The 19,190-nt window shown below is 44.0% G+C and overlaps 1 protein-coding gene across 4 annotated transcripts in view; it reads left to right on the top strand.

Annotated features, from left to right (window-relative positions):
* Positions 1-19,190, top strand: part of LOC309555740 (transcription factor COE3-like) — a gene marked incomplete at its 5' end in the record, with an annotated part of 262,839 nt that overhangs the window by 96,224 nt on the left and 147,425 nt on the right. For all 4 annotated transcript variants that reach the window (XM_082257815.1, XM_082257816.1, XM_082257817.1 and 1 more), the window contains one exon: positions 12,241-12,397. In XM_082257815.1, the coding sequence (XP_082113941.1) occupies positions 12,241-12,397 (157 nt within the window). The remainder of the gene's footprint in view (positions 1-12,240; positions 12,398-19,190) is intronic.

A 19,190-nucleotide genomic window follows, 5' to 3' on the forward strand; every position in this document is an offset into this window, starting at 1 on the left:
TGAGCCCACACCCTAACCAATAACCTCTGAACCCACTCTATAACCAATAACCTCTGAACCCACTCTATAACCAATAACCTCAAGCCCACTCCATAACCTCTGAGCCCACTCCATAACCAATAACCTCTGAGCCCACTTCATAACCAATAACTTATGTGCCCACTTTACATCCAATAGCCTTAATTGTACTCTCTTGTAGGTCCTTGCATTGTGAACATGGTAAAATATTGTGCTCTTAGTATGTATTCGTACAAACTGGTCTATTTTTTCAGCAATACGAACAGTGCAGTAGCACATCCTTCACAGTGCAAGATTCTTTGTGGTGAAAGTTATGGGGCCTTAATACCCACATTTGTCATCCAATGAAAAAAGTCCAGTCTACTTGCACACAACGTATGCATCCTCAAAAGGGAGATCGGCAATTGCTTTTCCCTGAAGGGGGAACATTCACCAACTTGAAGCTGTTATGGCAGAGCAGTTGATTTTTACACGCAAAAAGAAGAAAAAAAGAAGACTTTCCTTACATGGGAATTAATCCCCAAGCAACCCCCCGCCGCTAGAGGCTTAGGCTGGCCATAGACCAATTAAAAAACAAACGTTCTGTGGATTGAAAAACGAAAATGGTGCATACGATTATGCTAAAATCCAGTATATTGAATTAGGCATTTTCCATTGTGGCATTAAAATTGCGTGGCATACTAATGATGAAAAGCTAACATTAGTTTTCGACTTATCTATAGCCTGCTTTAACAACGACCTGGGGAACCCAGAATGGGGGAGATAAACTGCTCCCAAGCAACATACTGAGGGAGCCTCCCATGAAAGGGACCCCCCCATTACATGCTTTTTTTTTTAAGGTGGGACTAAAGAGCCCCAAAAACAGCAGCTGAGTTCCACTTTAACTTTTTAAAGTACAGTTGGCAGCAGCGGATGCATGAAAGAATGATGCCAATTGGATGGGTGGGTGCATTGTGCATCCCGCTGCTCTCTTTATTAATAAGCCCCGATGGGGATGATACCACAGAGCTCACTCTCTGTCAGAGTGGCTTCGCTGTAATCAGTGCACAGATAATTCTGTCTGATATGGAGAAAGTCCTCCTGCTGATTACTATGGAGAGATCATTTATCCCAAGTGTCTCTCAGTGCATGTGACTAAACCCCCGCCAAGAGAATCCAATCCCTGCCCTAGGGCAGAGGATTCCTGCTTGCCAGTGATTTCTGTAAGGATATCGGCAGGCTGTTCACTGGGCACAGCAGTTGTATAGACCTTGGAGTTCAGCACAGGGATGGTGGGAAGCCCTCATAATGGGCACAGCAGGTTTACAGACCTGGGAACTCAGCACAGGGATTGTGGGAACCCCTCATAATGGGCACAGCAGGTGTATAGACCCGGGAACTCAGCACAGGGATGGTGGGAACCCCTCGTAATGAGTACAGGAGGTGTACAGACCTAGGAACTCAGCACAGGGATGGTGGGAACCTTTCATAATGGGAACAGCAGGTGTACAGACCCAAAAGCTCAGCACAGGGATGGTGGGAACCCCTCATAATGGGAACAGCGGGAGAACAGACTTGGAAGCTCAGCACAGGGATGGTGGGAACCCCTCATAATGGGAACAGCGGGAGAACAGACTTGGAAGCTCAGCACAGGGATGGTGGGAACCCCTCATAATGGGAACAGCAGGAGTACAGACCCAAAAGCTCAGCACAGGGATGGTGGGAACCCCTCATAATGGGCACAGCAGGTATATAGACCCAGCAACTCAGCACAGGGATGGTGGGAACTCCTCATAATGGGCACAGCAGGTGTACAGACCCGAGAACTCAGCACAGGGATGGTGGGAACCCCTCATAATGGGCACAGCAGGTGCACACAGGGCTGCTGTTAGAAATCGCAGGCCCCGTACAGACTACCTGGCAGGGCCCCCCCAAGAAAATATTAAAGATATATTTAGCTAAAATTACAACAAAATCACTAATTCCTGCTAAATCTAAAAAAAACTATGTTAAATAAAAAAGAAGATGAGATGAGAAAAATATACAGGCTGGGCAGTTGGAGCTCAGTGATCAGAGAGACAGAGAGAGAGAAACAAAGTTACAAATAAACTCCTGAGCAGAGATAAGTGCTGGGAGGGGGGCCACACAAGGGAGGGGGATTAGTGAGGGACGACCTGGGGAACCCAGAATGGGGGACGTCTCTTTCTCAGCAGAAAAAAAACTGATAGCAGGGAGAGGGGCAGATATCAGACTCAGGTGCTGGAGGAAGATTTCTGTATTTGTTGTCCATCACTAATCCCCCTCTCTGTGTGGGCCCCCCTGTGTGCTCGGGCCCCCTACAAGAGGGCTGGTGGTCCCCCCTCCTATCAGCGGCCCTGGGTGTACAGACCCAGGAACGCAGCTCAGGGATGGTGGGAACCCCTCATAATGAGCACAGGAGGTGTACAGACCTAGATACTCAGCACAGGGGTGGTGGTAACCCCCCATAATGGGCACAGCAGGTGTACAGACCCAAAAGCTCAGCACAGGAATGGTGGGAGCCCCTCATAATGGGTACAGCGGGAGTACAGACCTGGAAGCTCAGAACAGGGATGGTGGGAACCCCTCATAATGGGTACAGCAGGTGTATAGACCGGGGAACTCAGCACAGGGCTGGCCGGAACCCTCATGCCAAGGTGGCGAGCTGGAAAAGTTGGCGGTTTTCATTAAGGGAAAAGGTTGATCTGATCAAAGGTTACCTGATTCCATTTTTTCTGTATGTCAGTTTTGTCTGTGTTTTGCCAATGTCTCTCTATACCAGGATCTATAGTTGTTTCTTCCAGCTGTTATGGGGGAACAGAATAAACCTTGTCAAAAGGAGTGTGACTTATCTTCCTAGGCAGGGGTAGTGTATCTTCCTAGGTGGTGGTGGTGTATCTTCCTAGGCGGGGGTGGAGTATCTTCCTAGGCGGGAGGGTGGTCTAGGAATGATCAACCCTGTAGACTTTTTCTCTCTGATGTTTGTAAAGTACCACCTGGGTAACATGTTGGCAGAGAGACCGCCTGGGTGGGTGGGTATTTTCCAGTCCTGGTTTAGGCCCTTTCTGCGAAACTGGGAAAATGGTGGGCCGGTGAAAAGCCTGAGGGTCAAGCATGATAAGCTCCCAGCTTATGTTGCCCCGTGTTTGAAAATACTTCGGCAGTGGCAAGTAAGTTCAGGGGAGGTCAGATGTCTTCCAAGGAAAATTCTTGAGAAGCAGATCATGAGCTTTGTTTTTTTATGAACCACTGGCCTTAAGGGATTGCCCAAGCCTGGTTTTGGGTGAGGGTTTGTGATTGATTAATTTGGAGAGAACCCCGATGAAGTTTAGGGATCAGGCTTGGCTCGCTTTCCATGGAAAACTATATGTGAAGGGCAACCTGAAGTTTCTCTCTGTGAGTGATCGGGGCTGCCCGAGAGTAGAGTGTGGAGGATCGGTGGAGTCCATGGATCATTTTCTGCTTCAGTGCCCTTTTAATATAAAGGTGTACAAGAGGGTAGGGAGGGCTCTGAGTGTACCCTTCCTCCCCATATGAGTTATGCAGAGTGGGTGTATGGGGAGTTCCAGACTCGCCCAGATTATGATTTGTAAACACTTTTTATAGTTAGTCTAGTAGTCCATTATTTCACGTGGAGTGCATGGTGCCAGGTATCTTTACGGAGTAAAATCCTCCCTGTTGAAGTGGTGGTGCAGAACATTCTGGGTGAGGTTGGGAAGATTCGGGGTCTTGAGAAAGACAGGTGGCAGCAGGAGGCCTGGATTAAGGCGTGGAGGAATATCAGGACTCTGTAGCTGCTGCCTGTTGATCTCGGGACTGGGGAAGCGCAGGAGGTGGTCTCAGTGACAAGGCAGTATGCGGAAACATCAGGTTCAAAGGTCAACCAGGACAAGTGTGAAGCTTTCTGGATGGGCGTGGAAGGTGAGAGCTTTGTTCTCCCGGATGACTTTGCGTATCCTTACGGAGTAAAATCCTCCCTGTTGAGGTGGTGGTGCAGAACATTCTGGGTGAGCTTGGGAAGGTTCAGGGTCTTGAGAAAGACAGGTGGCAGCAGGAGGCCTGGATAAAGGCGTGGAGGAATATCAGGACTCTGTAGCTGCTGCCTGTTGATCTCGGGGTGTGCGGCTTTTCTTTCTGTCCTTGCTTCACTCCCCTAGATTTTCAGATGAAATATATTTTTGATAAAAGGCTAGATGCATGGTGACGGTGATGTTCCTTAGTCTGGCTCTCTCGTAGGGTTTATGCTGTGCGCAGTTTGGTTTATTTATTATGTTCTTGTTTGGTTTTTGGTTTTGTATAGTTATATTTAATTATTTTGTAGCTATGTTATTTATGAATTTATTTATTATGGTTTTATTGTATATAAGTTGTAGTAAGATTTTTCAATACACAAAATGAACCCATCATAATGGAAACAGCAGGGGTACAGACCTAGAAGTTCAGCACAGGGATGTGGGAACCTCTCATAATGGGCACAGCAGGTGAACAGCCCCCGGAACTTAACGTAATTTGATCACACCCACTATTCAAGGTGGGCTGAAGCTCAGGCTGGTGCAGGGATGGTGGGAACCTTTCATAATAGCACAGCAGGTGTACAGACCTGGCAACTCAGCACAGAGATGGTGGGAACCCCTCATAATGGGCACAGCAGGTGTACAGACCAGGGAACTTGTTTCAAGAATGGTGGGAACCCCTCATAATGGGCACAACAGGTGTACAGACCTGGGAACTCAAAACAAGGATGGTGGGAGCCCCTCATAATGGGAACAGTAGGTGTACAGACAGGGAACTCAGACACAGACACAGGGATGGTGGGAACCACTCCTAGTAGGTATAGTGGGAGTACAGACCTAGAAGTTCAGCACAGGGATGGTGGGAACCCCTCATAATGTGCTCAGCAGGTGTACAGACCCCAGGACTTAGCTCAGGGATGAAGGGAACCCTTCATAATGGGCACAGCAAGGGGTACAGACCCAGGAGCTCTGTTTGGGGATGGTGGGAACTCCTCGTAATGGGCACAGCAGGTATACAGACCCCGGAATTGAGCACAGGGATGGTGGGACCCCCCCCCCATAATGGGCACAGCAGGTGTACAGACCCGGGAACTCTGCTCGGGGATGAAGGGAACCCCTCAAAATGGGCACAGCAGGTGCACAGACCTTGGAATTTGGTTCAGGGATGGTGGGAACCCATCATAATGGGCACAGCAGGTGTACAGACCCAGGAATTTGGTTCAGGGATGGTGGGAACCCCTCATAATGGGCACAGCAGGTGTACAGACCCAGGAACTTGGTTCAGGAATGGTGGGAACCCCTCATAATGGGCACAGTAGGTGAACAGACCCAGGAACTTGGTTCAGGAATGGTGGGAACCCCTCATAATGGGCACAGTAGGTGTACAGACCTGGGAACTCAGCACAGGGATGTGAGAACCCTCCATGATGGGCACAGCAGGTGTACAGACCCAAGGGACTTAATGTAGATCTCACCAGCAGAGTCCCCAAGAGTTAGAAGAGACTTGGGGGGGGGGCACTTTTCAGCATCTACCAAAGAATAAAATATTACATTTGGAAGGAGTATTACTTTAAAAGTGTAAAATAAATTATTATTATGCACTTATACCGCAGTGCTGTACAAAGAACACTGAGCCACTCACATCAGTCTCAATGCCAGTGGAGCTTACACTCTATTGTCCTCTGGGGTCAGTTTGGTGAGGATGTAATTCATGTACTGATATGTCTTTGCCTGAGGGGGTCTCAATCCTTCGTGGGACCCCTGGGACCCCAGTGCCACAAGACCATAATGCATTGTGCTGCTTTTTTGTCAGGGAAGAGAGAAGAGGGTGTAGATTTCTTCTAGTTTAACAACATGTTGTTTTCATTGGGATCAGTAATTGTAGCCTTTTCTGGAAACACCCAGACAGATGTGCGTATATATATACTAGTGATGGTCAGGAATTATTTTCATGTGACGTCAGCCCTTTCCCTGTGTACACAGACACATCACATTTACACTTCTGTATTAGATGACATGTACACTTACCTCGGTATTGTTTGTTTTAATGTGTAACATTATATATTCCATGTACACAGGGATGGTGCTTCCACTAGGCAAACTAGGCAGCCGCCTAGGGCGCATTACCACCTAGGGGCGCAGCCAGGAGGCGGCACTCTCTCTCCATCATGAATGATTATTGTGAGCTGAGGGGAGAGGTGGCGGTAGGGGAGGAAGAAGGGACAGAGAAAGATGCCAGGTGTCTTGGGCAGTGGCGGAACTATCAGGCCCTGGCTTTCCACCACTGTTGGAGGGGCCCCAAGAGGCAGGAATGGAGCCCACCAGATTTCTGCCTGCATGATGATCCTCTTCAGCTGGAGCTGAACGGCCTTAACCCCAGGCAGGAAGTGACTCTCTGCACTGAGCTGGTAGGCAGCCGTTCATTTCCCTGGGTCGGTATTAAGCAGGGAGCGGAGGAGAGCTGAACCTGAGCCAGAGCTCAACACTGGAGGGCGGAACCTTTACTGGGGCAGAAGCGACGAGGCACTGGAATGGTCTGAGGAGGTTGGTGATGAAGGACATGCGGAGCTCTCTGACTGCTGCTTCTCCCTCCACCAGGAGCCGGTTGGAGCTGTGGTGAGCACTGTGGTCCAGGAGAGGAGCGTCCTGGGAGATGGAATCAGCAGGATCCCTGTGAAGGAGGGCAGAGTCGGGGCCACTCTCTTCATACCGCCCAGTTAGTGTCCCCAGAACAGGGGATCGGAGTCCCTGGGTGTTACATGGAGCGTCCCTGGTATGAAAGGGAATTGGGGTACCAGGTGTGCCATGGGGAATCAGAGTCACCAGGTGTGACATGGAGGATAGGGGTCACCGGGTGTAACAGGAGTTCGGGGTCACCAGGTGTGCCATGAGGAATTGGGGTCCCCAGGTGTGACATGGAGGAATATCAGGGTCCCCAACTGTGACATGGAAAAACATCAGGGTCTGACATAGAGGAACATTGGGGTCACTGAGTATGACAGCATGACATGGAGGAACACGGGGGTCCCTGGGTGTGACATGGAGGAACATCAGGGTCAGTGGGTATGACAGCATGACATGGAGGAATATTGGGGTCCAAGGGTGTGACATGGAAAAGCATCAAAGTCCCTGGGTGTGACACGGAGGGACGTTAGGGTCGGATCAGGGTCACTGGGTATGACATAGAGGAGTTTTTAACCCCTTCCCTTTTTTTTTTGGGGGGGGGGGTGCAAGTAGCTGGCCTTGCCTAGAAATAGCCTAGAAATTTGCCTAAAATAGTCTAGCACCGGCCCTGCACGTAGAGGGTTCATTTTAACCACTCCCCATGAATCTATGTACCTGCCCCTGTACCTTTACCTGTCCCTGTACCTTTACCTGTCCCTGTCCCTCTCCCTATCCCTGTACCTCTACCTGTCCCTGTCCCTTTACCTGTCCCTGTACCTGTCCCTTTACCTCTCCCTGTCTGTACCTGTACCTGTCATTTACCTCTCCCTGTACCTCTCCCTGTCCCTGTACCTCTCCCTGTACCTCTCTCTGTCCCTGTACCTGTACCTCTCCCTGTACCTCTCCCTGTCCCTGTCCCTGTACCTCTCCCTGTCCCTGTACGTCGGCTCGGAGAAGTGGTTTTAGTGGGATGATCTGCACGTCCACCGGCTGGTTGGAGTCCCGAACGAGGCCAGATTCGACTTTGATCGGATCCCCGATGGTGTAACCCGGAAGCGGCGTCATGACATCACTTTCGGTTTACTCCGTGGCTAACGGCGCCGAATTTAAAAAACTGTCAGTATTCAAAAATACAGATTTTGGCATTTTAAATACATTGAAGTGCAGTGGAGGGGTTTGGGGTCTTTTAGACCTCCGATCCCTCCATAAAGAGTACCCGTCACTGCCTATTGCTGTCACAAGAGATGTTTACATTGCTTGTGACAGCAATAAAAGTCATCAGATTTTTATTTTAGTTTTTTATTTTCTAAAAAAAGTGCTAAAAATAAAAAATTAAATAAAATAATCAGGATTTTTTTTTTTAAAACGCCCCCGTCGCCATGAGCTTGCGCATGAAAGAAAAAGCATACGTAATTCGCGCCCGCAAATAACTGTTCAAACCACACATGTGAGGTATCACCGCGATCGTCAGAGCAAGAGCAATAATTCTGGAAAAAGACCTCCTCTGTAACTCTAGTAACTGTTAAAAAATTTTAAAGCTTGGCCTATGGCCTTTTTTAAGTACTGTAGTTTGTCGCCATTCCACGAGTGTGCGCAATTTTAAACTGTAACATGTTAGGCATCTACTTACTCGGCCTGACATCATCTTTCACAGTATACAAAAAAATTGGGCTAACTTTATTGTTTAGTTTTTTATTAAATGCAGTGAAATTTATTTTTTACAAAAAAGTTGTGTTTGAAAGACCGCTGCACAAATACAGAGTACATAATATTATATATACAATATATATATATATATATATATATATATATATATATATATATATATAAAAATATTGCAATGACTGTCATTTAATTGTCCAGAGTCTTTGCTAAAAAAAAAAAAAAAAATATAAATAATATATATCTGGGGGTTCTAAGTTATTTTCTATCTAAAAATACTGATTTTAGCTTGTAAATAACATGTGTCAGAAATAGGCCTGGTCCTTAATTGGTTATTTCGAGTGTGCTTTTTTACTGTTTAGTTTTTTTTATTAAATGCAGTGAAATTTATGTTTTTACAAAAAAGTTGTGTTTGAAAGACTGCTGCACAAATACAGAGTACATAATATATTATATATACAATATATATATATATATATATATATATATATATATATATATATATATATAAATAAAATATTGCAACGACTGTCATTTAATTGTCCAGAGTCTTTGCTAAAAAAATAATAATAATAATAATAATATATATATATATATATATATATATATATAAATAATATCTGGGGGCTCTAAGTAATTTTCTATCTAAAAATACTGATTTTAACTTGTAAATAACATGTGTCAGAAATAGGCCCGGTCTTTAATTGATTATTTCGGGTGTGCTTATTTGTAGCTGTATTCTTTATAAAAAGCACAGAAACCTTATGAAGGCAACCAACATAATCTACCAATAAAAAGCCCATGGGTCCAGTCCAGAGGCAGTTGGTTTCATGGCTTCTTTTATTCCACAGATGTTTTTTGGAGTTCATTCAGCGGCATTCTATCACATTTACACGCATGTTTTGTTTTTACGTTGAAGCCAACTTATATGCGATGTTTGTTGCATGATTCTAAAGGAGAAAATAGAAATAAAGGAACAATAAAAATATGATTTTTTTTTTAAATGTATTTGCCAGAATCATTAAAAAAATGCAATTAAAATGAGTAAAGAATCAATAAAACTGGGGTTGACAATCACAGCATTTAAAAAAAAAAAAAAAAACAATCTCTGTTAGTAAATCCCTCATAGTACGGAGAGTTTCCTCTGTGCCTAGTTGGTCCTCCCCTGGTGTCAATGAGCAGAATCAGGGAAATGGAGGAGAGTTAGAGACACCAGAGGACATGGAGCAGAGTAAGAGAGATGAACACCAGGTAAGAACATGGAGCCGAGTCAATGTTCCATGTTCTCACTCGGTGTCCACATCTCCGACTCCGCTCCATGTCCTCACCTGGTCTCCATGTCTCTTACTCTGTTCTATGTTTCTGATTCTTCTCAGTGTCTCTTACTGTGTCCCATGTTTTCACCCGATGTCCATGTCTCTGATTCCACTCAATGTCCTCACCTGGTCTCCATGTCTCTGAGAAGAATCAGAAACATAGAACAGAGTAAGAGACATGGAGGCCAGGTGAAGACATGGAGTGGAGTCTGAGATATGGACACCAAGTGAGAACATGGAACATTGACTCCGCTCCATGTCCTCACCTGGTCTCCATGTCTCTTACTCTGTTCTATGTTTCTGATTCTTCTCAGTGTCTCTTACTGTGCCCCATGTTTTCACCCGGTGTCCATGTCTCTGACTCCGCTCCATGTCCTCACCTGGTCTCCGTGTCTCTTACTCTGTTCTATGTTTCTGATTCTTCTCAGTGTCTCTTACTGTGCCAAATGTTTTCACCCGGTGTCCATGTCTCTGACTCCGCTCCATGTCCTCACCTGGTCTCCGTGTCTCTTACTCTGTTCTATGTTTCTGATTCTTCTCAGTGTCTCTTACTGTGTCCCATGTTTTCACCCGGTGTCCATGTCTCTGTTCCATGTTCTCACCTTGGGGGTTATTTACTAAAGCTGGAGAGTGCAAAATGAGTCACAACTCTGCACAGAAACCAATCAAACCAAAACCTAGTGTCCATCTCTCTTACTTTTCTCCATGTCCTCATCTGTTGTCTCTGACTGCTCCATGTCTTCACTTGATGTTCATGTTTCTGACTCTTCTATGTTTCTGACTCTGCTCTATGAATTCTTACTGTGCTCCACGTCTACCCCCAGTCTCTAGCTACGTCCCATGTCCTTACTTAGTGTCCATGTTTCTGATACTGCTCTATGTCCTCACCTGGTGTCCGTGTCTCTGACTCACCTTCATGTCCTCATCTGGCGTCTACGTCTGTGACTTTGCTCCATGTCTCTGACTCTGCCCTATGTTCTCACATGGTGTCAATGTCTCTGACTCGGCCTAATGTCCTCATCTGGTGTTCAGGTTTCTGACTCTGCCCTATGTCCTCACCTGGTGTCCATATCTATGACTCTGCTCCATGTCTTTAACTCTGCTACATGTCCTTACCTGTGACCATACCTCTGTCTCTGCTTCAGGCTCAGCTGGGGTCCTACGGCTCAGTTCTGGGACCAATTTTGTTCAATTTATTCATAAGTAGCATTGAGGTCGGGATCAGTAGCTCGATCTCAGTTTTTGCAGATGACACAAAATTGAGCAGGGCAATAACTTCACTTCGTGAGGCAGAAATCTTGCAGAATGACCTGAACAAAATAACAGAGTGGGCAACTACATGGCAAATGAGGTTTAATGTGGATAAGTGCAAGGTATTGCACTTAGGGACCAATAACATAAAAGCAATATACACGCTAGGGGGGGAACCTCTGGGGATATCAAAAATGGAGAAAGATCTGGGAGTCTTAGTGGAAGATAGATTAGGCAATAGCATGCAATGTCAAGCTGCAGCTGCCAAAGCTGGCAGAATTTTGGCATGCATAAGGAAGGGGATGTATTCCAGAGATAAGACTATAATCCTACCACTTTATAAAACTCTGGTCCGTCAACATCTGGAGCATTCTGTCCCGTTCTGGTCACCAGTCCTCAGGAGGGATGTATTGGAGCTTGAGAGAGTCCAGAGAAGGGCAACTAAACTAATTAGGGGATTGGAGGACCTTAATTACGAAGAGCGTTTAGAAGCACTAGATTTATTCTCCCTGGAGAAGAGACGCGTGAGAGGGGACATGATAGCGATTTACAAATACCTCAACGGTGATCAGAGCTTAGAAAAAAAACTATTCAGTCGCAAGGAATGCATGAGGACAGGAGGTCATACAATGCATTTAGAGAAGAAGAGATTTAACCTCAGGCTACGTAGGGGGTTCTTTACTGTAAGGGCTACTAGACTGTGGAATTTCCTGCCACAAATGGTAGTAACTGCGGGGAGTATGGCTATTTTTAAAAGACTCTTGGACGTACAGCTCAAGGATCGAAACATTCAGGGGTATGAGAAATGAATATGTCCACACACACCTACAAGTTTGAACTGGATGGACTATTGTCTTTATTCAACCTCACCTACTATGTAACTATGTGACCTCTCAGAATCCTCCTCACCTCTCCAGTCAGCAGGTAGATGATCTCCAGGGTGATGTTTAGGATCTTCTCGGTCATGGGACTCCGGTCCTCTTCCATCCTCATTGGTGCCATCATCTATGAAGATTTCCCTGTAGACAAATAACATTGATAACAGATAATTAACTGGATTGGTATTGGTTGTACAATAATAGTAATAATAATAATAATAATGTCTTTATTCAACCTCACCTACTATGTAACTATGTTTTCACTTGGTATCCATGTCTCTGACTATGCTCAATGTCTTCATCTGGTTTCCATGTCTCTGACACTGCTCCATGTCTTCACCTGGTGTCCATGTCTGTGATTCTGCTCCATGTCCTTACCCAGTGCTTGTAACTCTGATTCTGCTCCATGTCCTCACCTGGTGCTCCATTTCTCTCTCACAGTGGGATCGGGCTGTCCAGGGCCCACTTTGAGAAGCAGCCACCATCCAACCTCAGAAAATCCAACTTCTTCCACTTCGTTCTTGCACTCTACGACCGTCAAGGGCAGCCGGTGGAGATCGAGAGGACGTCCTTCATCGACTTTGTAGAAAAAGACAAAGTAAGGCATGTCTCATTTACTCAAAGTCACAATGAAGTGTGAGGGAACAAATTTATTACATTGAAAAATAACTTCTGAAGTTGCAGTCTTCAAGCCCATACCAAGCCTCAGGAATCACAGTGTTTCATAAATATGATCTATATTATCGCCTAAAGAAGTCAGTCTTGTAAAGAGTGATGTATCAGTTATAGATATAGTTTGAGTTACCAGCATGCTCTGTTTATCTCTGAGGGGTTTCATAGCCAAGATCTCCGTATCACGGCTCTGTTCCAGCCCCCCTTGGAATTATGTGTGTAGCCACCCACCTTGAGGTGTTTTCACCCCACCCAAGGCAAATGTAATTAGCCTTTTGACTGGCCTTGAGGTTCCTACTCCACCCATTGCATTTTTTGTAAGACAGCATTTTTTGGAGGACAGTATCCTACAAAGGTATTACCCAATTTCTAACTGTATTGGGCAACTGATATTAACATGAAATAAATCTAAAAATCCCCACCCTTTCCTATTGCTTGCAGACAAAATGATGGCTGTGAGCTTTTATTGGTCAGGAAAAACTGCTCTATGTATATAAAAAAGACCTGACCTTAGGCTTTAACCCATCCCCAGAGCAAAGTCCCCCACACCCTCCATCCTTATGACCAATGAGGGTGAGCCTGTGCACTGTTAAAGGCTTTAAACCATCCCCAGAGCAAAGTCCCCCACACCCTCCATCCTTATGACCAATGAGGGTGAGCCTGTGCACTGTTTAAGGCTTTAACCCATCCCCAGAGCAATGCCCCCCACACCCTCCATCCTTATGACCAAAGAGGGTGAGCCTGTGCACTGTTAAAGGCTTTAACCCATCCCCAGAGCAAAGTCCCCCCCACCCTCCATCCTTATGACAAATGAGGGCGAGCCTGTGCACTGTTAAAGGCTTTAACCCATCCCCAGAGCAAAGTCCCCCACACCCTCTATCCTTATGACCCATGAGGGTGAGCCTGTGCACTATTAAAGGCTTTACCCCATCCCCAGAGCAATGCCCCCCACACCCTCCATCCTTATGACCAATGAGGGTGAGCCTGTGCACTGTTAAAGGCTTTAACCCATCCCCAGAGCAATGTCCCCACACCCTCCATCCTTATGACCAATGAGGGTGAGCCTGTGCACTGTTAAAGGCTTTACCCCATCCCCAGAGCAAAGTCCCCCACACCCTCCATCCTTATGACCAATGAGGGTGAGCCTGTGCTCTGTTAAAGGCTTTAACCCATCCCCAGAGCAAATTCCCCCACACCCTCCATCCTTATGACCAATGAGGGTGAGACTGTGCACTGTTAAAGGCTTTAACCCATCCCCAGAGCAATGCCCCCCACACTCTCCATTCTTATGACCAATGAGGGTGAGCCTGTGCACTGTTAAAGGCTTTAACCCATCCCCAGAGCAATGTCCCCCACACCCTCCATCCTTATGACCAATGAGGGTGAGCCTGTGCACTGTTAAAGGCTTTAACCCATCCCCAGAGCAAAGTCCCCCACACCTTCCATCCTTATGACCAATGAGGGTGAGCCTGTGCACTGTTAAAGTCTTTAACCCATCCCCAGAGCAAAGTCCCCCACACCCTCAATCCTTATGACCAATGAGGGTGAGCCTGTGCACTGTTAAAGTCTTTAACCCATCCCCAGAGCAAAGTCCCCCACACCCTCCATCTTTATGACCAATGAGGGTGAGCCTGTGCACTGTTAAAGGCTTTAACCCATCCCCAGAGCAAAGTCCCCCACACCCTCCATCCTTATGACCAATGAGGGTGAGCCTGTGCACTGTTAAAGGCTTTAACCCATCCCCAGAGCAAAGTCCCCCACACCCTCCATCCTTATGACCAATGAGGGTGAGCCTGTGCACTGTTAAAGACAGTCTCATTGGACGGAGGGCAAAGCTTAGGTTGAAGTTTGGGAATCTGTTGCTTTTGTATGATCAGAAAGGTGGGGGGGGGGGGGGGCGGGGGCTTTTCTGACAAATAAAAGCCAGAACAGGTACCTTGTGTGGTTTGAGGCAGGATTGTATTAGTAAAAGGAAACTATTGGTTGGCTTTGAAATTTGAATGATGCTCACGTGCTTCTATTTTCAAACGTTAAAAAAATTTTTGAATTGAATTAAAATAAATTTTTTGATTTGACCATTGTAGGACATTTGCCTCTTCTGAGAGGTTCTACACCCGGTTAAAAAAAATTACAAATACTGTAGCTGCTGAGTTTTAATAAATAGACACTCACCTGTCCATGGGTTCCAACGCCACCCTAACCCGGGCCGGTTCTTCATCGGTCTTCAGGCCCCCGGCACTGGCATGTACACTGGGAAGCCTGCTGTGACTCCTTGCAGCTTTGAATGGTCCCACAGCCTTCTGGGACCTATGATGTCTCCCAGAAGGCTGCGGGTGGTGAGCAGAACTTTCTGTGGAATCGATCGGACCGAAAGTGGATACCTGGTTTTGAAAAAAGTTCGAAAAGAAGAAGGTGGTTGGGGAGGAGGACATAAAGCGGAACTTCCCCTTTAGGGTGAGGTTCCGCTTTAATCTTAGAAACAGCAGAGATCAGGAGATATAACTGTCCAGCTTCCACCAAACACTGAAATATCAATTTTGGGTGGACGGGCCCTTTAAAACTTTGTAAAATAAATACTGGCACCCATTTACGGGACAACTTGCGTAAGCCAACACTTCCATCAACACATGACGAAAGATTTGAGCCTTCACATTGTTCAAGGCATCAGTGTGTATATTTGAATTCTCTTTCCTTGAGCCAGAGAAACCACAAATGTGTGGCTACAATTAGGAGAAATAAATAAAGACACGTAAAACCAGGAACAGCGGCGGCTCAGGAGCATAACCCCAACAAAAGCTGATCCTCTGTTATTGAAAGAGCTCAACGTCAGAATTCAGTAAGAAAGTAGGAAGATAAGTGCTGAGCATTCAGCAGACTCATAGGGCTCTATTTATAAAAAGTTGAGGTGCAAATGTATCAGCTTCGGCAATAATAATAATTGCCCTTGATTTTAATAAAGTTGTCTTTTCTGATATATAAGTTGTTTGTTTTTTTTTGCGGGGCGAGTGTAATAACCCAAGAATATTCAGTCCTAAGAGAATATTTAACCAGAAGGGAAAAAAAAGCCTAAATGGATAACCTATCAACATTCAATCAAAAGTAGCCTAAAAACAACTACTAACATGCAAACAAGTGAAAAAATAGCCTACAACAATAGCCTGTTTTCTTTTTGGTCTGGTGTTCTTTGGCTAATATTTAGGTTATTTTCCCTTCTGGGTGAATGTTATTTATTGTTTTTAGGGTATTTTTTGGTTGAACATTGTTAGCCTAAGAACATTTGACCAGAAGGGAAAATAGCCTATTTTCTTTTCTGTTCTGATGTTCTTTGGCTATTGTTTTAGGTTATTTTCTTGTTTATTTGTATGCTATTAGTTGTTTTTAGCCTATTTTTGATTGAACGTTGATAGGTTATTGATTTAGGCTTTTTTCCCTTCTGGTCAAATATTCTTAGACTATTTTCTTTTAATACTGTTACTGTTTCAGACTATTTTCTCTTCTGGTTGACTGTTCTTGGGCTATATTTTTTAGGCTGTTTTATGTTCTAGTCAGATGTTGTAAACATAAAATAGCTTTAAACCAAAACTAATAACCAAAGCATTTCCAACCAGAAGAGGAAATAGCCTCAAACAATAGTCTAACAAAATTCATTCATATTAGCCTAAAGAACAACTAATGCCATGCAAAGAGAAGAGAAAATAACCTTAAACAATAGCCCAAGAACAGATGGCCAGAAGGGAAAATAGCCTAAAACAACAAGTCTAACTAAAATCATTCAAAATAGCCTAAAGAACAACTATTACCATGCATTAATTAAATTAAAGAAAGCAAAAGGAGAGAAAGGAAGATGTAAATAACAGCATACATTGGACATAATGTATTACATAAACCATACAATGTATCTAACTATCGTTTTAAATTTGTTGGTATTTACATTACTGTTGATCATGTATGACAAAAGGGATGTATTTCCACATCATACAGTTATATTGACAAGATTTCTTTGTTATTATTAAACATTTGCATACATTGATGGAGATAATATACATTCATAGATATTGATGGTAATAATATATCATTGAATACAAGAAATTATTCTATAATACAGTATTGCACTTCTGATTTTATTTTGCCTATCGTATCTTGGGTCATGATGTCACGAATGATATCTTTATTGTCACTTTCTTAAAACAGATATGTCTGCTAAATTTGAAAATAAAAGTATAGGATATATAGTCATATTGTTCCCCAGTCACTACATAAATTCCCAGGGAACTTTTTGAGTAGATATCGCCAGTGGCATCAAATGTTTAGAGCGTGACATCATCACCTAAATCTTTAGGCATAATATAGGCAGTGATACAAGAAAAAAAAAAAAAAAAAAAAAAAAAAAAAAGGGGGGGGGGGGGGAAGGGATTTTTTTTTATTTCTCTTTTCTTTCCCTTCTTTTTCCTTCTCCTTATCATTTTTTGAGAGAAGGGAAGGAAAGAGAGGGATGTAGACCATGGGACCTAATATAGGATTTTATGTTTTAAGTCATTTTCCACTCAGATTTTCCCGATACGAATCCCTCCAAAAAGGGCTTGTATGAGATCATCTCATTCAAGCCTGGAGGTGTAGTAGCTTGAAGTCTGAAGATCCATTTTTGTTCTTTTTGAAGGAGAATTTTATTCCAGTCTCCACCTCGAATACCTATATGGACCCTATCTAGGATGATGAAGGAGATTTTGGGAAATCTCCCATCATGCATCTGGATGACATGTCTGCCCAAGGGCAGATCTGGATTTTTAGTTTTCATTGAATGAATATGTTTGTATGCTCTCTGCCAAAATTCTAACTTAGTTTTTCCTATGTAGAAAGAGGGGCATTCACATTTAAGCATATACACTACCCCTTGGGTCTTACAGTTTGCAAAGTGGTGTGGACGGTACAACTCTCCATTTGGCAATTTAATGCCCTTCCTTACATTCATGAATTGACAATATTGGCAACCCCCACATTTAAAGGTACCATGATATTTACATGGATCCTTTGAGGGTCCAGTTCTAAATTCGCTAGCAACAAGCTTGTCTTTTAACGATGTTGCGCGTTTAAAGGTAAAATGTGGTTTTTCAGAGACAAATTGTTTGATGTTTGGATCCATTTTGAGGAGGTGCCAATATTTTTCTATGATACGTTGGATATCTCTTTGCTGATTAGAGAAGCGCGTAATGATGCGAGGAGTGTCATCTATCTCTTTCTTTGTCCGTGTTTTGAAAAGGAGTTCCTGCCTGTTTTTTTCGTTGGCTTTATGAAAAGCTTTTTTTAAACAGGATTTAGAATATCCTCGATCTGATAGGCTTTTTCTCAGATTATCAGCTTCTTTTTTGTAGTCCTGTTCACGTGAGCAATTTCTCCTGATTCTTAAATATTGACTAAAAGGTATGGAATTTATAAGTGGTTTTGGATGGAAACTGCTGGCATGTAATATGCAGTTCCCTGCCGTTGGCTTTCTATATAGATTACTTCTTATAAAGCCTTCTGAATCCTTAATTAGTTGAATGTCTAAGAAGGTAATCATCTCCGGATCCCAATTTGCAGTAAATTTTAGATTGAATGTATTGTTGTTCAGTTTTTTTAGGAACTGATCGAGTTCAGTCAGATTGCCGTCCCAGATCATTAGGACATCATCGATATATCTTAGCCATATTATGGCATGTTCCATACCATCACTTCCAAAATCCCCCATATGTAGGGAGCGTTCCCACTCCCCCAGGTACAGGTTTGCGTACGATGGGGCACAGCCTGTCCCCATCGCAACGCCCTGCACCTGGAGGTAGTGGGAACCATTGAAGGTGAAAAAATTATGATGTAAAATGAAGTTGAGAGAATCCAGAAGGAAATTGTTTAGAGGCCAATCATATCGACAGTTTTGTGACAATATATGTTGGATACAGGCCAAGCCTTTGTCGTGGGGGATGGAACTGTATAGGGCCTCGACATCGATAGCCACCAGGTATGTTTGTAGGGGGACTTGTATTCCCTCTACATTTTGAAGCAAATGAATGGTATCTTTTATATAACTTGGTAGACCTATAACGTATGGGCGTAAAAAATTGTCTATAAATTGGCTGAGATTTTCGGTTAGTGAGCCATTCCCTGATATTATTGGGCGTCCTGTTGGTTGCGATAGGCTTTTATGCAATTTCGGGAGAGCATAAAACGTGGGGGTGCGTGGTATTTTAGTGCGCACAAATTCCCAATCGTTTTTGTTCAGGACATTCTTGGTTCGGGCAGTATCCACTAGGTGGTAGAATTCTGTGTAGAAATTTTTAATTTTTGATGCTGTAATTGGTTTATACCATTCTGTATTATTTAGAATTCTCATGCACATACTGACATAGATCTCCTTGTCCAGTACGACAATATTACCGCCTTTGTCTGATTGTTTTATGACAAGGTCGGTATTATCTGATAAGTCCCGTAGTGCTTTTTGTTCTTCTCGTGATAGATTGCCCGTAGATTTTTTTGGTTTAATCTTTTTTATTTCATTAGTGGTGAAATTGACAAAAGCTTGCACATTAGGATTGGTATTTAGTGCCGGAAAGAAATCTGATTTCTTTTTATTTTTATTTTTACCGGTGGCTATCGATGTCGAGGGATCTCTATTTTGTATGTCCTCACCCACTAGAAGGACTTCTAAATTCACTTGATCAATAAGATCAGGGGGATCGTTTTCATCG

The sequence above is a fragment of the Pelophylax lessonae genome (genome assembly GCF_965119305.1).
Source record: "Pelophylax lessonae genome assembly, chromosome: 1".
In the NCBI taxonomy this organism is placed as follows: Eukaryota; Metazoa; Chordata; class Amphibia; order Anura; family Ranidae; genus Pelophylax; species Pelophylax lessonae.